Raw genomic sequence first — 18,640 nt, forward strand, 5'->3', positions numbered from 1 at the left:
TAACACCTTAAATATTGTGGACTACATACACCATTTAGAGCCTACATGTGGTCATCTATGCGCACCATAGGGCCAACACATTTAAGATATAGGAAACATAGAATTACACGTACTATGCTACTCAAACTCACATTTCATTAAAAAGAAATTAGGTTTAACTCAAAAATGGGTATTTAAAACCATTCATGGTTTTAGAAATTTAAAATAAGTTTAAAAATTAGCAACTTTTCTCCAATTTTTTAAGGAAGATGATATTTTCAACCCCCCCCCCCCCCCCCCCTCTCTTAATAATGTGAACAGTGGGCAACTTTAACATTTTTTTGACGTCAAATCACATGAAAAGGGGGGAGAATGCGTACGTGGGGTGAAAATATCATCGCCCTTTTTTTATTATTCAAAGAATTGTGTAAATATGATTGTAGATCGGGTATATGTTAATTTCCATGTACCTAGGTAGTCACTTGCACTAATATTTCAATGTGCTGACTTGTAACAACTGCTTAATGTGGAAAAAACAAGGTCAAAACGCAAAGCTTTGATACCACTTGTTGAAGAAGAGATCAAAGCAAAGAAGCAAACAACCAGCCGACGCAAATCTTTGAGAGAATACATTTTCTCTTGAATAATATTTCAATTAAAAATATCACACCACTTCTCTCTTTGTCTCTCTCTGTAAATGTTTTTCTTAGTAGGTTGTCACATGAGAGACCAAACAAACCTGATTTGATTTGGATCCCATCATTTTAACAAATGACTCTCTCATATCACCACTAATCAGTCAGTATCATTGACTTCGGCCAGACGCAAATTTCTCAACTTACTACACAATTTGTCAATACACAGTTACACACATCCTCAAAATGCATTCATGAGCTTGAAAAATTTTAAGGACGTGTTTGACGCCATCAAAAAATATTCCATGGAATATTTGTGGGGCAGCCAGGGGCGGAGCCAGGAATTTACACTTGGGGAGGGGGGCTTACTTTTAGCGGTGTTCATGAATGCCGATAAATGTGTCTAGACTTTTAGCAGCGTTCATGAACACCGCTAAAAACTTATTTCGTTTTAGTTAAAAGAGAGCTTTTTCAAGTCATTGGGGGCCGTGGCCCCCTTCACGCTATATGTAGCTCCGCCCCTGGGGCCAGCTGTGAGAGATGACGAGAGAAAGGGAGATTGAGAAGGTGGGTGTGAGGGAGAAGATGAAAATACACTAAAATGCGGGAAAAATAAAACCCAAATTTAAGTAGTGTAATCATTTTCACCATTTTAGGGATTTATGTTATGATACTAAGTGGTTTAAGGGTGTAGCCTAATATGTTCCATTATTCATAGCATGCTTTTGACATATTGGTTAGGTACTTAGCATTTGGCTCCAGAGCTAATACCATATCTCGAGCTCAAATTACGGAAGAGGCCATATGTGGAAATGATTTGTGGAAATAATTGGGATGGAGACAATCAAAGTGAAAGTTGTCACAAATGCGACAGAGCGGGCCACCAAAGACGTCAGCTATCGAGAGTGGTGTGTTATGATCCTAAGTTTTTTGAAGGCATAGGTGAACTTGTTCCACAAGTTATAGGACTTTTTGTGTATTGATTAGGTACCTAGCAATTTCCCATGCTCTATCCACTCCTATCCTCTTAAATCTCGCCCTCTCCCTCCTCCACAACCCTTGCCTCAAAATTGGGCCCACTAATATTCAATGGAATAGTTTTTCATGGTTGACATCTCGTTGATATCAACCCTGACCGTCTGATCATGCATGGATTGATTGTTAAGTGTGGACCCACTATGTGACAAAGAACAAGTCAATATTGGATGGATATGTGTACTCGTCCTGAAAATTTGACTTACTAGATCTTTTATCTTCAAATCTTTTGGACTCGGAATAGTAAACGACCAGTTTAGTTCATGCATTTGCTCCTTAGTATTAAAAAGACTTGAGAGAGTTTTGATTAGTGTGAAATACAGAAACCAATGCTCGCACTCACTATAGTGAACGCATCAACGTATGTCATTTTTCTTCTATATGCTTATATAAATGATATGATATTTCCACCCCTTTCCAGCAATTCTATCACTTTTTCGTTTGACTTGAAATAACTTTACTTTCGAGAAAATCCAACCGAATAGGGGTGGAAATTTTATTTCCCTATAAAGTAGGGGAGTGATAAATCGACTCCCCATGTGTCTTTCTCTCTCCTCTAGGTTAGAGAGAGAAAGAGGAGAGAGATAGACACATGGGGAGTCGATTTATCATTTTGGGGGGTCGATTTATCACTGCCCATAAAGTTTTGTCTAAACTTAATATGTTACACATGAGTTAGACTAGGGAAATGAAATATTCAATCCCTTTGGTATGTCCTTTTTCTTTAGGGGAAACTTAATTCTATCACTTTTTCGTATGTCCTTTTTCTTCTATATGCTTATATAAATGATATTTCCACCCATTTCCAGCAATTCTATCCCCTTCTCGTTTGCCTTTTCCTTTAAAATAACTTCACTTTCGAGAAAAGCCAACCGAATGGGGGTGGAAATTTCATTTCCCTATAAAGTATTGGCTAAACTTAATATGTTACCCATGAGTTAGACTAGGGAAATGATATATTCAATCCCTTTTCTTCCACAGGCCACCCACTTGTAGTATAAAACGAGTAGTTAAATACACTAGAGTGTCCCGAGGAAGAAAAGGGGGCGAATATATCACTTCCCCATTTTATACTTTCTAGTATAATAGTTCCATCTAAACTTTCCTAAGCCAATATCCTGGTTTTCTTTTAGAGAACCATGGCTTCAACCTTGTACAAGACACTCATCATCCTTCTCCTTTCTCTCCCATTCACCTTAACCCAACACCACTCTTTAGACCCTCTTACGCCTTCCCACTTCAACAAGGTCCGAACCATCTAGTGTATTTAACTTAGGGAACCATGGTACTACGAAGCCATGAAATGTTAGAAATAAGCATTGAATAGAATTATTCTCCCACACTTTCTTTAAGTAGGAGATCGAGGTGTATTATATAACAGGGATTTGGTAGGAAATTTCAGGGAAAGCCCTTTTGGGGCTACATTTTTCTGGAGACAACACCCGCTCACTTTTGAGCAGATTTTGTCTTATTCATTTAATTCATCTGAGGTGATAGTTTTCTCCTGCAAAAGTAAGCTGCGAATTAATGGCTTTCTGCGCATTTCCTAGCAAATCCCATATAGTAATAGAATCATCTTAGACTGGAAGGATTCTATGGGAGTTGGTTTGCAATAACAGGTATGTATCAACTTAATACCATGATCTGACGATATCCCCAAAAGGGTTTTATTTTATCCTTGGTAAACTTGATATCCCCTGTTTTGGTCTAAGTTTGGTGTTGGATAAAATATTGCCATAATAAAATGGGTGAATGGGCAGATAAGATAATTTCAAAATAAACTTAGGTAAGCAAGATAGCCAATCCTAAAAAAATAACTTATAAGATAGCCAATCCCAAGAATAATAGAGACAAAAACCATCTCCCAGTCAACTCAAATCTCACTAAAGTAGCATCTCTATAATTTATTTAAAAATTGCCCTCTCCGCCATTAGAATTTAACTATGCTATCCTTTTTTCTTTTTTTTTTCTCCATTTATTACCGAAATGCCCTTACCATTTACACCATTTTCAACCATTTACACCATTTTCCATTCCCGTGTATAACGCTTGCTTTTGACTAGTCTAAAGTAGACTATCTATTATAAGAGTTCCATCTTGACTTCTCCCAAAGGCAATAGCTTGGTTTTATTTCAGAGAGCCATGGCTTCAATCTTGTTCCACACACTTATCATCCTTCTCCTCTCTCTCCCAATCACCTTAACCCAACACCATCCTTTAGATCCTCTTACACCTTCCGAATTCAACAAGGTCCGAACCATCATCAAAGGTTCGACCCTTGGCTCAGCGAAAAATCTAACCTTCCAATACGTAGGCTTAGATGATCCAGACAAACCAACCCTTCTCTCATGGCTAGCTAATCACAACAACACAAACCCACCTCCCCGACGAGCCTTCGTAATTGCACGAGCTTCAAGACAAACACATGAGATCGTGGTAGACTTATCCGACGGTTCGATCATTTCCGATCACATCTATACTGGTTTTGGCTACCCATTACAAACATTCGAAGAACAAATCGCGGCAAATGCGCTACCGTTTAAGTACACGCCATTTGTAGAGTCAGTTAAGAAGAGGGGGGTAGATATAGATGAAGTTGTTTGTGAATCTTATTCTGTAGGGTGGTTTGGATATGAGGGGAAGCAGAGGAGAGTGACCAAAGTTTTGTGTTTCTATAGAGGTGGGACTGATAACATATATGTACTGCCATTAGAAGGAATAACACTAGTGGTGGATTATGATGAGATGAAGATAGTGGAGTATTCCGATAGGTTGAGGCCTCCGGTGCCGAATCCAGCGGGTACCGACTACCGAGCATCCAAGCAGAAGCCTCCGTTCGGTCCGAAAACGAAGCCGGTAACTGTTGTCCAACCCAATGGCCGGAGCTTCAAAATCAACGGCCATATGATCAGGTGAGCTAAAAAATGATACATACCCACTTGTTTTGAAAGATGCACCCCTCTTTTTATTTTAAATTGCTCTTGTTGGTTACTTGGTTGTTACAATTCATAACCTGGAGTTACTTGCATAGAGCTACTGAAGGAAGTTCAAAATTAAAAGAACGGGGTATTTATTTTATCCTTGGATAGCACTCGGGTTCATTTTATCCTTGGACTAGGCTTTCTATCCAAGGATAAACTTATAGCCAATCTCAAGAACAGTTTATCCAAGGATTTCTGTCTCCATGTTGAACACCCACAAAGGGTTTACTTTATTCTTAGATAGATTTGCTATCCTCTTTTATTGCAGACAAGAAAATTTCAAGAACAACTTATTCATGTAGTATAATCAATCCTAAGAAATGCTTGTCCAAGGATTTATATTCCCGTGCTGGACTGGATTGCTCTAGTCTACTATCTCAAGGTAGTGTATTATCTCGAGATCCTTTGGAAAGCTCAAAGTGAATGGTCAACCACACGCCGAGTTGTAGTCTATATACAAGAGAAATAAACTATACGCATTATTTGGTGTATAGTCTAGATTCCACATTTACCACAAAAAACTGGGTTGCCGTAAGCCGCCCGGAATATTTAATACCAATAAAAATCAAAAGTGAGAATTTTGTCTTATTCATTTGATTCATCTGAGATGGCTTATTCATTCATTTGATTCATCTGAGTTGGCTGCTCTCTCTCACAACAGCCAGCCGCAGAAATTCTGCGAAAGTCCCTAGCAAATCCCTTTTATATAACAAAAAATAGGTTATTTAAAACCTTATCAAGTAAATTTTTCAATAGATATTAAATCATGCAAATAAACAATTAAATCAACTTAATTTTAAATTAAATTAAAAATGCAACCCTTGTTTTATTGATTAGGTGGGCTAATTGGGACTTCCATCTAGCTTTCGATGTCCGGGCGGGTCCAGTCATATCTCTAGCATCGATTTATGACTCCGACAAGGGCCAACATCGGCGAGTATTATATAGAGGACATGTTTCAGAGCTTTTCGTGCCCTATATGGATCCGACAGAGGAATGGTACTACAAGACATTCTTCGATGCCGGAGAGTATGGATTCGGCCTATCTGCGGTCTCACTTGAACCATTTACGGACTGCCCGGCCAATGCCGTATTCATGGACGGATACTATGCGGGCCAGGATGGAGAGCCCGTGAAGACGTCCAATGTTTTTTGTGTGTTCGAGCGTTCGGCGGGCGAAGTTGCGTGGCGGCATACTGAATTGGGGATTCCCAATAAAGTGGTAAGTGGTTTTCCGGCCGGTAGGTGTAAGTTGTTTTCCGAGGTGGTTTTTGTTGGATTGTGTGGACATCAGCCCTCGATCGGAGATCCGTGATGGTGACGATCATCACGTGAAAATCCCCAAACACTTATTACACACATCCACATGCATAGTTTTCAAATTATATTATATTTATTATTTTGTACAGAAAACTGATTTTCAACTTAGTATATTTATCAATCTCATGGCATGCGCTTACAGGATCTTCAATTTTAGTGTTTTCTAATGAGAATTGAGTGGTTTTGCAGATAAGGGAGGTCCGACCGGAGGTGAGTCTGGTGGTGAGGATGGTTTCAACGGTGGGGAACTATGACTATGTTGTCGACTGGGAGTTCAAACAGAGTGGCTCTATCAAAGTTGGGGTACGATTCTTTCTATCAAATTCTCAAAATACCACTAAAGTTGACTAAAATCTCCTCATTTTTTTCAAAAGATAGATTCTGATTTGGGGAAGTATGGTCACACACGCGTGTGCTTAAGGACAATCGAGTAGCTTATATTGACTATTCTATTTAGAAGTTTATGACACTAGGAAATGACTAATGGGACATGTTCACAATGGGGATAGCGACCTGGGTTTTATTTTTTCCTTGGATAGACTCGCTATCCTCCGTTCACGTCGACCTTTGTTCTTGGATCAATTAATGCCGGAAAAAATTAAGATTAGTGAAAAGCAGACTAAATAATTTCAAGATAAACTAATCAAACTAGGATAAGCAATCCAGGAACAGGATATCCAAGGATTTCTATCTCCATTATGAACAGCTCGTATATGATAGTTTCTATGAGATGCAAGAGTGGGCCCACTCACTTGAGATCAATATGATCAGTGTGCTCATCCAATTGGGCCCCACGATGGAGATACTATAGGCGTAAAATCATCCTAATAAAAAAGGGACCTAAACATTTGTTTAGAGGATTTTTGCCTATTGTAGTTCGGTAAGTTAATGTGTCATGTGTGAAACTTTTCGGAAATCTATATATTGAAGAATTCGGGGAACAATGGAAAATGCACTGGCTTTTCTAATTACAGTATGAATTATATGTACATATTTTTCTAAATAAGAGACAACAAAGAACGTTAGAGGATGATCCAATGCATGTATATGCTAGATTAGGATGTAAGTTCAGTTTTCACTGGAATTATACCATTAAATTCATATATAATTTAGAAAATGAGAAAAGCGCTCCTGCGCTGCAACGCAGTTACGCTCCCTGCGCTTTAGTGGCTTATAAGATTTCCTATTGGTTCATATAGCGGGTCCCCCTTTGAAACGTATAGCGGGTCCACAAGAAGTGACGAATGGGAGGCTTTATAAACCACTAAAGCTCAGGGAGCGTAACTGCACTGCAGCACAGGAACGCGTTTCTCTTAGAAAATTTGTATTTAATTCGAAAACTGCAGACCTTTGAATCATTCAAGATTTTAAGTCAAAATGGGGCATAACAAATTCATCATATTTCAAGAAATTTTTCTAAGCATTTGGAGAATTTTGTAACAATGAGATCTCACATTATCATTGCTTCTAATTTTACTTGATGGTACCAAACTCCCATGAAGGCTCCGTTTGGATTGCGGGAAATTTCTGTAAAAGTTTGAAACAGAAAATCTTTTCCAGAATTTCTTGCTTTTCCATTATTTGGTTGCACAGGGAAAAAAAACGTAAATTGAACTACTGCAATTCAAGTTTAATCTATAAGGACCTTTAATTTAGGAAATGATATCAGCACTGCAATGTTTTAATAGATGGGCGGTGCTAGCTTGTCTTTTCTTTTTAATTTTCTTTTTAAGCTCTTCATGAAAATTTCCTAAAGGATTAATCAGCTGACCCCAACTAGTTTGGGACAAAGGCTTCGTTGCGTTGAGTTGTAAGAGCTTTTTGAGAACTGGAATATCCTTTTGACAGCTCTTTAAATAGTAAATGACAAGATGCTTCAACGCATCTATCTGCAGCGCTGATATCATTTCCCTTAATTTATATTGATATAACTTTTATATAATTTTCAGATAAATAGTTGGAACCAGAAAAAATTTCCTTTAAAAAAAAGAAAGATTTCTACACCAAAAGAAGAAGAAAAAATTCTGCAATCCAAACAAGGCCTTATTAGGTATTGTGTCGCTACGTATTGTTTCTCTAGCCCCTCTTATATCATTTATATTTTGTTATTTTTCCCATTTTTTTTTGCACTTCCATTTTTGATGACAAAAACTCCCTCAAAAGTTCTAAAAATGTCATTTCATATACTACACTTTCTTAGGTGGGGCTAACAGGCATCCTAGAAGTGAAAGGCGTGCCCTTCACTCACACAGACCAGATAACCGAAAACGTCTATGGCACGTTACTGGCCGAGAACACTGTCGGCGTCCACCATGACCACTTCCTTACCTACTATCTTGATCTCGACGTTGACGGTGACCACAACTCCTTTGTCAAGGCCAAGTTGCAAACAGAAAGAGTAACGGACGGGAGCTCCCCTAGGAAGAGTTATTGGAGGGTAGTTAAGGACACTGCCAAGACCGAAGCCGAAGCAAGGGTTCAACTTGGCTTGGACCCAGCCGACCTGTTAGTGGTTAACCCTAATAAGAAGACCCATGTGGGGAACACCGTGGGTTACCGACTACTTGCTGGGTCCTTTGCTAGGTCCCTCCTTTCGGACGATGACTACCCGCAGATTCGAGCGGCTTATACTAAGTACCAAGTGTTGGTGACCCCCTATAACCGGTCGGAGAAGTGGGCCGGAGGGACTTACACCGATCAGAGCCGAGGGGATGACAACTTAGCCATTTGGAACCGAAGGTGAGTTTAGTTACTTAAGCTAATATTTGAATATTGCAAAGAACTGATATGGTGAGTAGCTAATGCACCGGATTAATGTGTATAAGCTTACGAGTAGCGTGGGGGGCACCTAGTAATAGGTAAGATTATTTTAGTTTTGTTAGTGCCCCCTACTCCCCCCACCCGCACTCCTTTTACTTGGGAGAGCCACCTCTATTCTAAAAGAATAGTCATAAATACACTAGAGAGGATGTCACAAGTAAAAAGGGGGCGAATGTATCACTTCTCTAATTTAATCTTAATTGTAAACGGGACAAACACCATGTGGGTCACCGCACGATGCTTTACAAGATCAACGGTCTTGATTTCACATAATTGTTCCCTATAACTGACAATCAATTCCAAGGTCCGAAATAGGGGCATGAATGCACACTGTTGATCTCATTGAACATCAATAGGCAACCCACATGGCCTTAGTCCCATGTGGAACATAATTTCATGCATAAGATAAATAAGTACAAAAAACAACGGTTTAGCTTTTGTTGACGAACCCCAAAACATGCTCGAAGGAGGATCAGGGACTGAGATTATCCCCATTAGAGATTGGTCAACCTAAGAGGCAGTAGAAAATCTAGCACGATCGATCATCACCGTGGCCGGTTGTGATAGGTTCTCAATCCTTCTTTGTATTCTGGTTTATTTGCATGGTTAGATTCATTCAAGTAGAATAATAGATCTATAATATTGATTTGATTAGGTTAATTATATGTGTGATCATGACTTATTCTAATTATATGTTGATTGAATACCATGATTCTAGTTATTTCGTTAGAAGCAGAATAAAATTTTCCATGGGATTGAATCAAAGCTTTTGTTGTGTTGGGTCAATTTTGCAGGAACAGGGCTATCGAGAACACAGACATCGTCTTATGGTATACAATGGGTTTCCATCACGTACCTTACCAAGAAGATTTTCCGGTCATGCCAACACTAAGCGGTGCATTTGAGCTCCGGCCTTCCAATTTCTTTGAGAGAAATCCGATTCTTAAAACAAAGCCCCCAAAGTCCGTTCACTTCCCCAACTGCACCCGCACCTGATCGGGCAAATGGTGACTCCGATCAAGAGCTCACAGCAACACATTGAGTAGAATACATATATGGATCTCTATTGAACAATTTGATGATAAACCAGCCTTTTAGTGGGTGTACACCGTTGGCTTTCGTGTCTTTTTCCCACTGTCTTTATGGGCCCATCTCCTAGTTAGGTAAGAAAGACATAGGAAATGGTCTATCCTAAACATTTCCTAATTACAATAGGTGAGGAGTGGAAAAAACTAAATTTTAAATGCTTCCTATAGTAGTGAGGGAGGAAGGAAAAAAGAAACATGAGTTTTCTCTTAGATGTGAGATCCTCTTGGGTTCCATTTCCGCGACATCCACAGGGATCCTTCCATTGGGGGAAAGAGAGGGTGTACGGTCTTGTGGGCTGAGGGTGGGTAAGGATTATGCTTTAAGGGATTGGGTTAATCTCTTGTAGTTGTTATATTTGTTTTCTCTTCCATCGAAAGATGGTGAATTCGGCCTGTGGACGTTGGTTTTTACATTGAACTATGCAAAACACTATGTGCTTATGTATTTGTCATTTTCTTATTTCTTTGTGTGTGATCAGATCAATTTTCAAATTTTCTCCAAAATCAGAGAATGACAGAATTTATGATAGAACTCGTAAACTTATGAGTAAAGGAATTATAAATGCATGTTGATGATGTGAAACCAATGGGGGCGCCCTTGCGGCTGATTTTTGCCTGCATTCCTTGCATTTAAACTATACATTTGGCATGGATATACGATATTTTATATGATGAGTGTGCGAGAAGTCCAATATTTTTCAGAAAGTACAGTGGAGTCCACTGCTTAGGATGATCCAAACCATACATTTGATGGGGCAAAACATAAAGAGGCCATATCCCAGTAAATCATCTCCATAGGATGATCCTAACCCTCCGATCTAAAAAGGCAATGCACATTATAGAAATCTCTACCGATCGGAGGGCTAGGATCATCTCATGGAGATGATTTATGGGATACAATTTATTTACTCTGGAAATACAGGATATAATCAGTAAATTAGATTCGTTGCCATAATACCGGACCCATACCCATAGAATGATATGGATCAAATCTCTTCCACCCATGGGAGAAGGAAGACCACTACTTCCATGGTCGGTTCTGGACCAATGAACTCGCACTTATTGGTTTGGTGTTACCATTTCTTAATACAGTGGAGGCTATAGAGACTGTATAAGGGCTTTTTGCAAAAAGATGTCTTCTACAATGTTTTATTTGCACAAAAAAGGTCTACTTTCACAATTTGCAAATAAAGACATCGCATTTGACTGAATTTTGAAAATCCGGTCATGCCATTCTTTTTGTGACCAACATACCCACGGTATTTATATTTTTGAAATACCCACACTCAACAATGTGTCTGGATAGGGCAGGTCCCACCAACTCAACTCAACTCAAACTAGACCCGGCAAGAATTGACTCGGACCCGCGGGTCGACCCTGCCCGTCCATAATTTCCGGGTCCGGGTCAACATTTTGTGACCCGTTTCTAAGTTGACATGTGGGTCAACCTAGACCGTCAAAACTGGGCGGGTCCAGGTGGACTCGCGGGTGCCCGTAGAAGTGAAACAAAGTAGTTTTTCCGTAATTGTCATATTTTAATACCTATTGTTTGTAGTTTTTTTCGTAATTTTCCTTATTATTGCTAGCTTCTTTCAGTACTTATTATTGTTAGCCACCCTTCCAGAAATAGTATTTCCGTGCAGTTTTCACGTCTAATAAGACAAATCTCTCAACACATACCTATAAAAACTACTTTGTAGAAGGTGGACGAGAAGTAGCCTTTGCAGAAGGTGGCTAGCAAATACCCATAAAAACAAAAACAAAAATTTACTAAAAACACAGGTGACCCGTGAGTTGACCCGGCCCGTACGGCCGGGTGCGGGTCCAAGATTCGTGACCCGTAAATTTTTCCGGGTCATTTTGACCTAGACACGTACGGGTCAGGTCAAACCTGACCTGGCCCACCCGTTTGCCAGGTCTAACTCAAACCATGCATAAGGTTGGGCCCACCATTTTATGCCTCATGTTTTGACGGAGTGGGGCCCTTTAATATTTTGATAGGGTAAGTCCCGCCAACTCAACTCAAACCCATGCATCAGGTGGGGCCCATATTTTTACCTCATTATTTGATGGGATAGGTCCCAAGATATCCACTCGAGCCTATGCATAGGGTGGGGCCTACTATTTTACATCTCATACATTGATAGGATCAGGGTATTTTGATATTTTCAAAGTCATTTTCATCCTTTTCACATATATGGTGGACATTTTGGTCCTTCTACACATAAAAAAAAATCTCTACCATGGGTATTTTGGTCACTAGATTATAGCATGACCTGATTGCAAAATTGCCAAAAACTAGATGACTCTTTTTGGAAATAAAGCAAAGTAGGTGGCTTCTTTTGCAAAAAATCCCAAGCTATAAGTTCGTTTTAGTTTTTGCGGAAAAAGAGACAGACCCAACGGCTGAAATGGGAGCTCTATCCATTACTCTCTCAATTTCTCCCCTAATAAGACACAATCAATCTCCACCCAAAACCCATTTTTCAACTACAATTTTCTCATCGAAATTCACCTCAATAAACCTCAATTCCACTTATTTTCCCCACAATTCCTTAGTTCTTCGAAGCATTCAAAAGGACTCCAATGACCCTCTCTTCTTAGATGAAGATGGAGTTGTTGATGACATGGATGGTTATCTCAACTACCTTTCTCTAGAATACGATTCCGTTTGGGATACCAAACCCTCATGGTGAGATTTTCTTTATTACTTAGTTGGTTGGTTTTAATTCGTGACCATTTGTGCCAAGTTCACCTATTTCTAGTGTTTTTATCTGGGTTTTCTTTGTTTTCTTTGGTGGGTCTTTGTATACCAGTACTTTGTGGGTTTCCTTAATTCGTTTTGGATTTTGCTTATTGGGTTTGAAGTTTTGGGTTTTTAGTTTGGAGTGAAGAGTTTCTTTATTTACATTTCCGGATTGAATTTTGGTGCTGGGTTTTTTAAGATATGTTGCATATTTGTTCCATGTTTCAATGCATAACTGTAGATTAGGGAAAATAAGTGCTTTGTTAAGTAATTAATGCAAATTTCTCCATTAATTTCATTGTTAAGTAATTATTTATAAGCTGATTCCATGTTGGGATTTACTTAACAGCTTGTCCCTAAATGCAACCGTAGAATAGTACCAAGTGACCATGGATTTGGACTGAAATATTTGCTTTGGGAATTTCATCAAACTCTTAAGAGTGCGAAAATTTACAGAACAGGATTGTGCACTCTTGGGGACAAACTGGCAAAGAGCTAGTTCTTTGGAGCAAAGTAACGAGTTACATCTCGTGTAACCTTGACTAATTTGGAATATCCTAAATATTGAGTTTTAGATATTTCGGTTTTGGTTTCAATTTTGCTTAAACGAAAAGATTTTAATTTCGGTTGGAAATTCTTTAAAATCACAGAAACTTACGGAAACATGTGCAAATGATAGATTTTTAAGATGAAACTTTAGGAAATTGTAGAATAGGTGCTAATGCACACTTAGAAATCATCACATAAGTAAGACAGTAATCCATAAGGGCCCGTTTGGATACCTCATTCATTTGTATTTTGATTTGGATTTGAGTTTTAGATACAAAACATATCAATCATCTTCATGATCATGTTTTAAGAGTGAGAGAAAGAGAGAGAGGGAGGGAGGCAGGGATGTCTCGTTGCTGCCGGAGCAACATCAAGGAGCAGCGATGGTGAAGGAAAATGCCACAAATATTGATTTTCAAATAATGTCTTACAGAACAGATTTGAAAATCGGAATTTTTTGCGCTGTTGTAGCTGATTTGAAAATCTAAGGATCTGATCCAGTTGAAAATATCAACTAAATCCAAATCTAAATCCTGTTGGTATCCAAACGTCGCCTGATAGTTTAACAACATCAAACACCTAGTTACATACTATAATAATCACCTACTTTTAATAATTTTTGTTACCATAATGGTCCTGATGTGCAACGTGAAATTACAATTCAGTGAATCACATTATAGCATCGCTGTTATACAGCAGTTAAACAATTGCTTTCTCCATATGATTTTTGTATTTTATTTTAAATAATATCCTTCTGCATTTTTATGCTTATGAAACATTCAACTTCGTTTACATAATAAACTGACTTTAGCTGAAGTTCAGTCAGCCTTTTAACATCTAGCTGGTTCCTCAAATTCATATCTATATTTGTAATTATCTATTCCCGTATAACCTATGGAGTTCCATTTTCGTGCTAGGTGTCAACCATGGACAATATCACTTACTGGAGTAATGGTAATTGCTTGTAGCTGGGTATTCCTGCACTCAGTAGTAATCACCACGGTTGTCCTTACTCTAATTTGCACATGGTGGTATATCTTTCTGTACGCCTATCCAAAGGTGACGATCACCCACTTTTATATCTTCTCTTTTACCACATGTAATCATCTACTTGACAACCTTTTAAGTCATTCATGCTGCTCAATTTAGTGACTAAGAACATTTCTGCAAGTAATTCCGGACACACCTTCAAGGGGCAGGGCACCCTCTCTTATGTGATCGACGATTTTCCACCAGTTGGTAACTGACTGTCCGTCATAGAGTCAACTTGTCTAACATATTCCTCAATTGTCAATCAAGAATTTTTTCTTGCTGATGTCAGATTTATCAAAATCAACATTCATGTGACTTCCATCGCATGCTTACCATCATTTGTAACTTCAGGAAATGCTTTCCATTCCCAGATCAACTCAGAGCATGCTCCGATCTTCCTTGGATCTGAGGTATGATATGATGGCCCTATACCATTTCAGTTTAAGTACATGTGGTTCAAGATGCTGGGATTTTAGAAGAAGATCAGAAAGAGGTGAAGGGAATAGTTGGAAAGATCACATGTTCATGCATAAATTTTAGTAAAGAATGTATTTAAGAGTGGAAGGCTAAGGATGCGAAAGCGGAGAGGAACAATAAGTAGAGGTTGGTGACTGAGCTAAGGGCCATTCAGATGAGTGAAGAGGATTGGGCTATCTCTGAGAAATAAACTGTTAGGAGAACACCCTTGAAGAAGAGTACGAAGCAATCTTGATATTGGAAGAAATCAGGTGTGGACAAAGGTTTAAAGCCCAACGGTTGAAATAAGGTGAGTGGATAAACTTGCCAAGGCAGGGATGGACAAGTCGGAGGTGGGGGTGTGGTTGAAATAAGGTGAGCGGATAAACTTGCCAAAGCAGGGATGGACAAGTCGGAGGTGGGGGTGTGGATGAAATAAGGTGAGCGGATAAATTTGCCAAAGCAGGGATGGACACGTCGGAGGTGGGGGTGAGGTTGGGAAGCATTGCTTAGCTGTGGATATTGTTTTTGTAGGCCCAACATTAGGCTGTACACTGATTGTAACCGGGTCGGCCGACATCTTGTGTCCTGTACCGAACTGAATGTTTGGAAATTAATAAAGTTACATTTTCTAAAAAAATATGACCTTTTCTTCCAAAAGATGAACTCTAAAAGATGACTCAATAGCATGAGGGTTATCAAAGTTAACGAGAGATTGATCGGGGATCAGGAGATTGTGGGTAGCTTCAAAAGTCTTGAGGATAGATCAACAGAGTAGCTTGCATGGGCTTTCAAGGAAGTTGAGGTGAAAAAGGTGGTTTTTGCTATGGATAAGGATAAAGATCCTGCTCCAAATGGGTTGGGAGTGGATTAAGTGTGAACTTACGGAGGTTATGAGAGAATTTTTCTCTGGAGGTTGTATTAACGGGCAAGCCAAGGGAACCTTTGTTTCTTTAATCTCCAAAACGCGGAATTGGAAGAGATGAAGGATTTTGGACCGATTAGCTTGGTTGGAAGCTTCTATAAAATCATTTTGAAGACTCTTACTTTGATGCTAAAGAAAGTCATATGAGCCCCAAGGTGCTTTTGTGGAAGATTGACAAATTCTTGATGGGGTTTTGATAGCCAATGAGTGTCTTTGACACTCGGAAACAAAGGTAAGATAGTGGTCGAAGAAGAACTACTTATATGTGGGAGTGTGAGTTACTTTGATTAGGGCTTCTTTGTGTTACTTGTTATTTTCTTTATCGCTCTTTAAGATGTCAAGGGAGTGACTCATAAGATTGAAAAGCTCCAGAGAGACTTCCTTTGGGAAAGGAAAAAAGAAGGGATAAAGGTCAAACTCTCAGTGAATTGGAAGAAGATCCTGAAAAGAAAGGAGGGTTGGGAATTTGAAATTCCTTAAAAAGAATTTTGGATTTGTGGAAGTGGTGCTAGAGACTTGAAGAGGAGGGCCCGTGGAGGAAAGTTATTGAAGGGAGGGTTGGAGAAAGTGGGAGTGTCACGAGTTAGGTAAAATAATTTGCCAGGAGCATGGCAGTTAGTGTTTCAAGTTAGGAACGAGTTTCTGTCCGTTGGTAAGTTTTGATTTGGAAAGTGGGAGGGAATATGATTTTTTGCACAGATCTTTGGTTAAGGGAAGTTCCTTTGTGCTGTAGTAATGGCTCTTCCTTGTGGAAATTTCGGGGTCATATCGGTGTTGTTGACTAATGAAGTGGGAGCGATGGCGTTCTTGACAGAGCTATGGAAGCTCCAGAATTGATGGGTATCTCATTGTCGAAGGAACTCTCATAACAGAGTTACGTGGGGGGCTGACAATGGTAGGGGCCATGGCTCTTATGTCTGCTCATTAATGAAATATTTAACATTGCAAGATCGAAGAATTTTACACATATGTATGCTTTTAGAGAGGTCAATGAGATCGCTGATTCATTGGCCAAACCAGGAGTATTTGAGGGGCAATCTCTGCCCCATTTGTAATTGGGCTTGATTTGCCCCTCTATATTTTCTGTTTATGCTTTTTGAATTTGGATCTTTATAAAAAATATGTTGTAAAGGAAATACCTTCGTCAACTGTTTATCTAAGTTTTCCTGCTACATTGTGATCACCTGCCAGTACATGTCTTCTTGTAATAATCTTTTATAGGCCCTTTCTTGTGTCTTTTCTTGTGTCTTTGTAATTCTGACTGCATTTGGCTATAGTTATTTTGATTGACAAGATTTTTTTTTTTTTTTTTGAGCTTTTCAAGTGAAAACCACTGCTGAACAAATACAGTCAATATCAGCATCTAGAATCATCAGAACCTATTTATAGATGAAGAGAAAAGAGGGGTAAGAAGCACGGGGGAAAATGGGGAGAAAAGATGGGAAAGAAGCTCACTGGATTGTAAGATTTGGAGTTCTAGAGGTTTTAGTTTCCTTTCATGAATAAAACATTCAAAAATAAATAGTTTTCTTTCATGAATAAGTACAGTTTCTGGGTTACAAACTAGAGCCATGATATTGGTTACTTGTACTTGATTCAAATGGTTCTCAAAAAACTTGCACAACCTATCGTGTCTTAGAATTTTTTAAATAATAATTCACATTGAAAGTAGTAGTGGTACCAGGGTCTGAAATTGTTAAGATTGTTATCAGGGTCTGATATTATTAAGAATGGGGTTACAGCAGGAGTTTTTAGTTGCTGAGAATTATCATTTAAGACAAGTGCAGTTATAGATGTAGGCAGTTCATGCGATTCATGAAGTTTCTTTTTCCTCCTTAATTTAATATTATTTCGTCTCCAATTTAAGTGTTATAGTTTGAGAAGAAGTTCTCATATTCAACCTTCAAATTGAAGATGGGTTTTACTTGTAGGAAAAATGAATTTTATAGTTATTGAACCTTTAACTTAGTCCCCCATTTCCCAGTTTAAGAACTGATTTGCATTAAAAAGTCTGGTGTGAAAGTTTTGGTCGAAACCGTTTATGTTTTGGCCAATAAAACCAAAACAAAGCCGAGGCGTATGCAATTCTTATGTTTAAGTCAAAATGGTAAACCATGAAGGGAAGTGAGATGCTCTAGTATATGTTGCTAAGTTTATGAAGATCTTGGAAGACTACACTTGTATATCTGAATGCATCGGGCTATTGCCTATCAAATAACCTTTCACTATTATCTATTTACAGTAATCACACAGTTGATTAAAACAAAAATTTGGTGTCTCCCAGTGAAAAGTTTCTAACTTAAGATTCGACTGCCTGCTCAATTAGTCTCACCACATTTCAAGCAAGAAATGGGGAGTGACATCTGCTTTTACTTTAGTATATTTATGGAGCCTCATAACCTGCATATTTGTATTTTAATTTATGTGCTCATTGGATAGCTCACCACTGGAATTATAAGGGCCATTCGTAGTTTATCACAATGTTATGTAGTAGCTAATAGAATTTTTCATCTTTCAGGCATATTTGGATATGATCACAGAGAGACGAAACAAAGTGACCAGTGGCGTTGAAGACACGTTCGGACAGTGAAAGAGCCAATGATATAAGTGAGCTTTCGAATAAGCAGTTATTTTTCTTCTGTAATTTACAGCACGCACAATGTCATTCATCCAGTTAGATTGCTTGGGATGAGAAAATGAAATCGACAAAAAAAAAGAGAAGGAATTGTTTTTCTTTTCGTGGAATCTGGCAGTCAATATTTGATTACTTTCATTTCATTTCCTAATTAAAGTATCCTTATGTCATTTAAAGGACTCAGGTAGATTACTGTTACACTACTGTTAGCAGTTCCTATAATTAGATTACCCCAGTGCCCAAGATTTGTAAGGCCCTGTTTGTTTTGGACTTGCGATTGGTTCTCAAAATCCAAAACAGCAAAGGAACAGGTTTATGATTCGAAACAGCAAAGGAACATTTGCATCAGCTTTGGCGCAGTGATTTGGGTGGCCAAATTGGGAAAAGGCAGAAAGAGAAAGGAGACTGATAATCCATAACAAGAGAGATAAAGGAGAAA

At 38.7% G+C, this 18,640-nt stretch overlaps 2 protein-coding genes across 2 annotated transcripts; both read left to right on the forward strand.

The window, feature by feature from the left end:
- Positions 1–3,737: 3,737 nt before the first annotated feature.
- LOC143845739 (primary amine oxidase 1-like) lies at positions 3,738–10,320 on the forward strand. Its single transcript, XM_077354148.1, has 5 exons — positions 3,738–4,561; positions 5,468–5,852; positions 6,140–6,253; positions 8,151–8,689; positions 9,565–10,320. The coding sequence occupies exons 1-5, from the start codon at positions 3,792–3,794 to the stop codon at positions 9,764–9,766; spliced, it is 2,010 nt and encodes a 669-aa protein (XP_077210263.1). The 5' UTR covers positions 3,738–3,791; the 3' UTR covers positions 9,767–10,320.
- Positions 10,321–12,231: 1,911 nt separating this feature from the next.
- LOC143846719 (spindle pole body-associated protein) lies at positions 12,232–18,371 on the forward strand. Its single transcript, XM_077355239.1, has 3 exons — positions 12,232–12,550; positions 14,071–14,212; positions 18,085–18,371. The coding sequence occupies exons 1-3, from the start codon at positions 12,270–12,272 to the stop codon at positions 18,154–18,156; spliced, it is 495 nt and encodes a 164-aa protein (XP_077211354.1). The 5' UTR covers positions 12,232–12,269; the 3' UTR covers positions 18,157–18,371.
- The last annotated feature ends 269 nt before the right edge of the window (positions 18,372–18,640 follow it).

Source organism: Tasmannia lanceolata, unplaced genomic scaffold (assembly GCF_043159265.1).
Source record: "Tasmannia lanceolata isolate RefF3 unplaced genomic scaffold, GAP_Taslan_0.1 ptg000015l, whole genome shotgun sequence".
In the NCBI taxonomy this organism is placed as follows: Eukaryota; Viridiplantae; Streptophyta; class Magnoliopsida; order Canellales; family Winteraceae; genus Tasmannia; species Tasmannia lanceolata.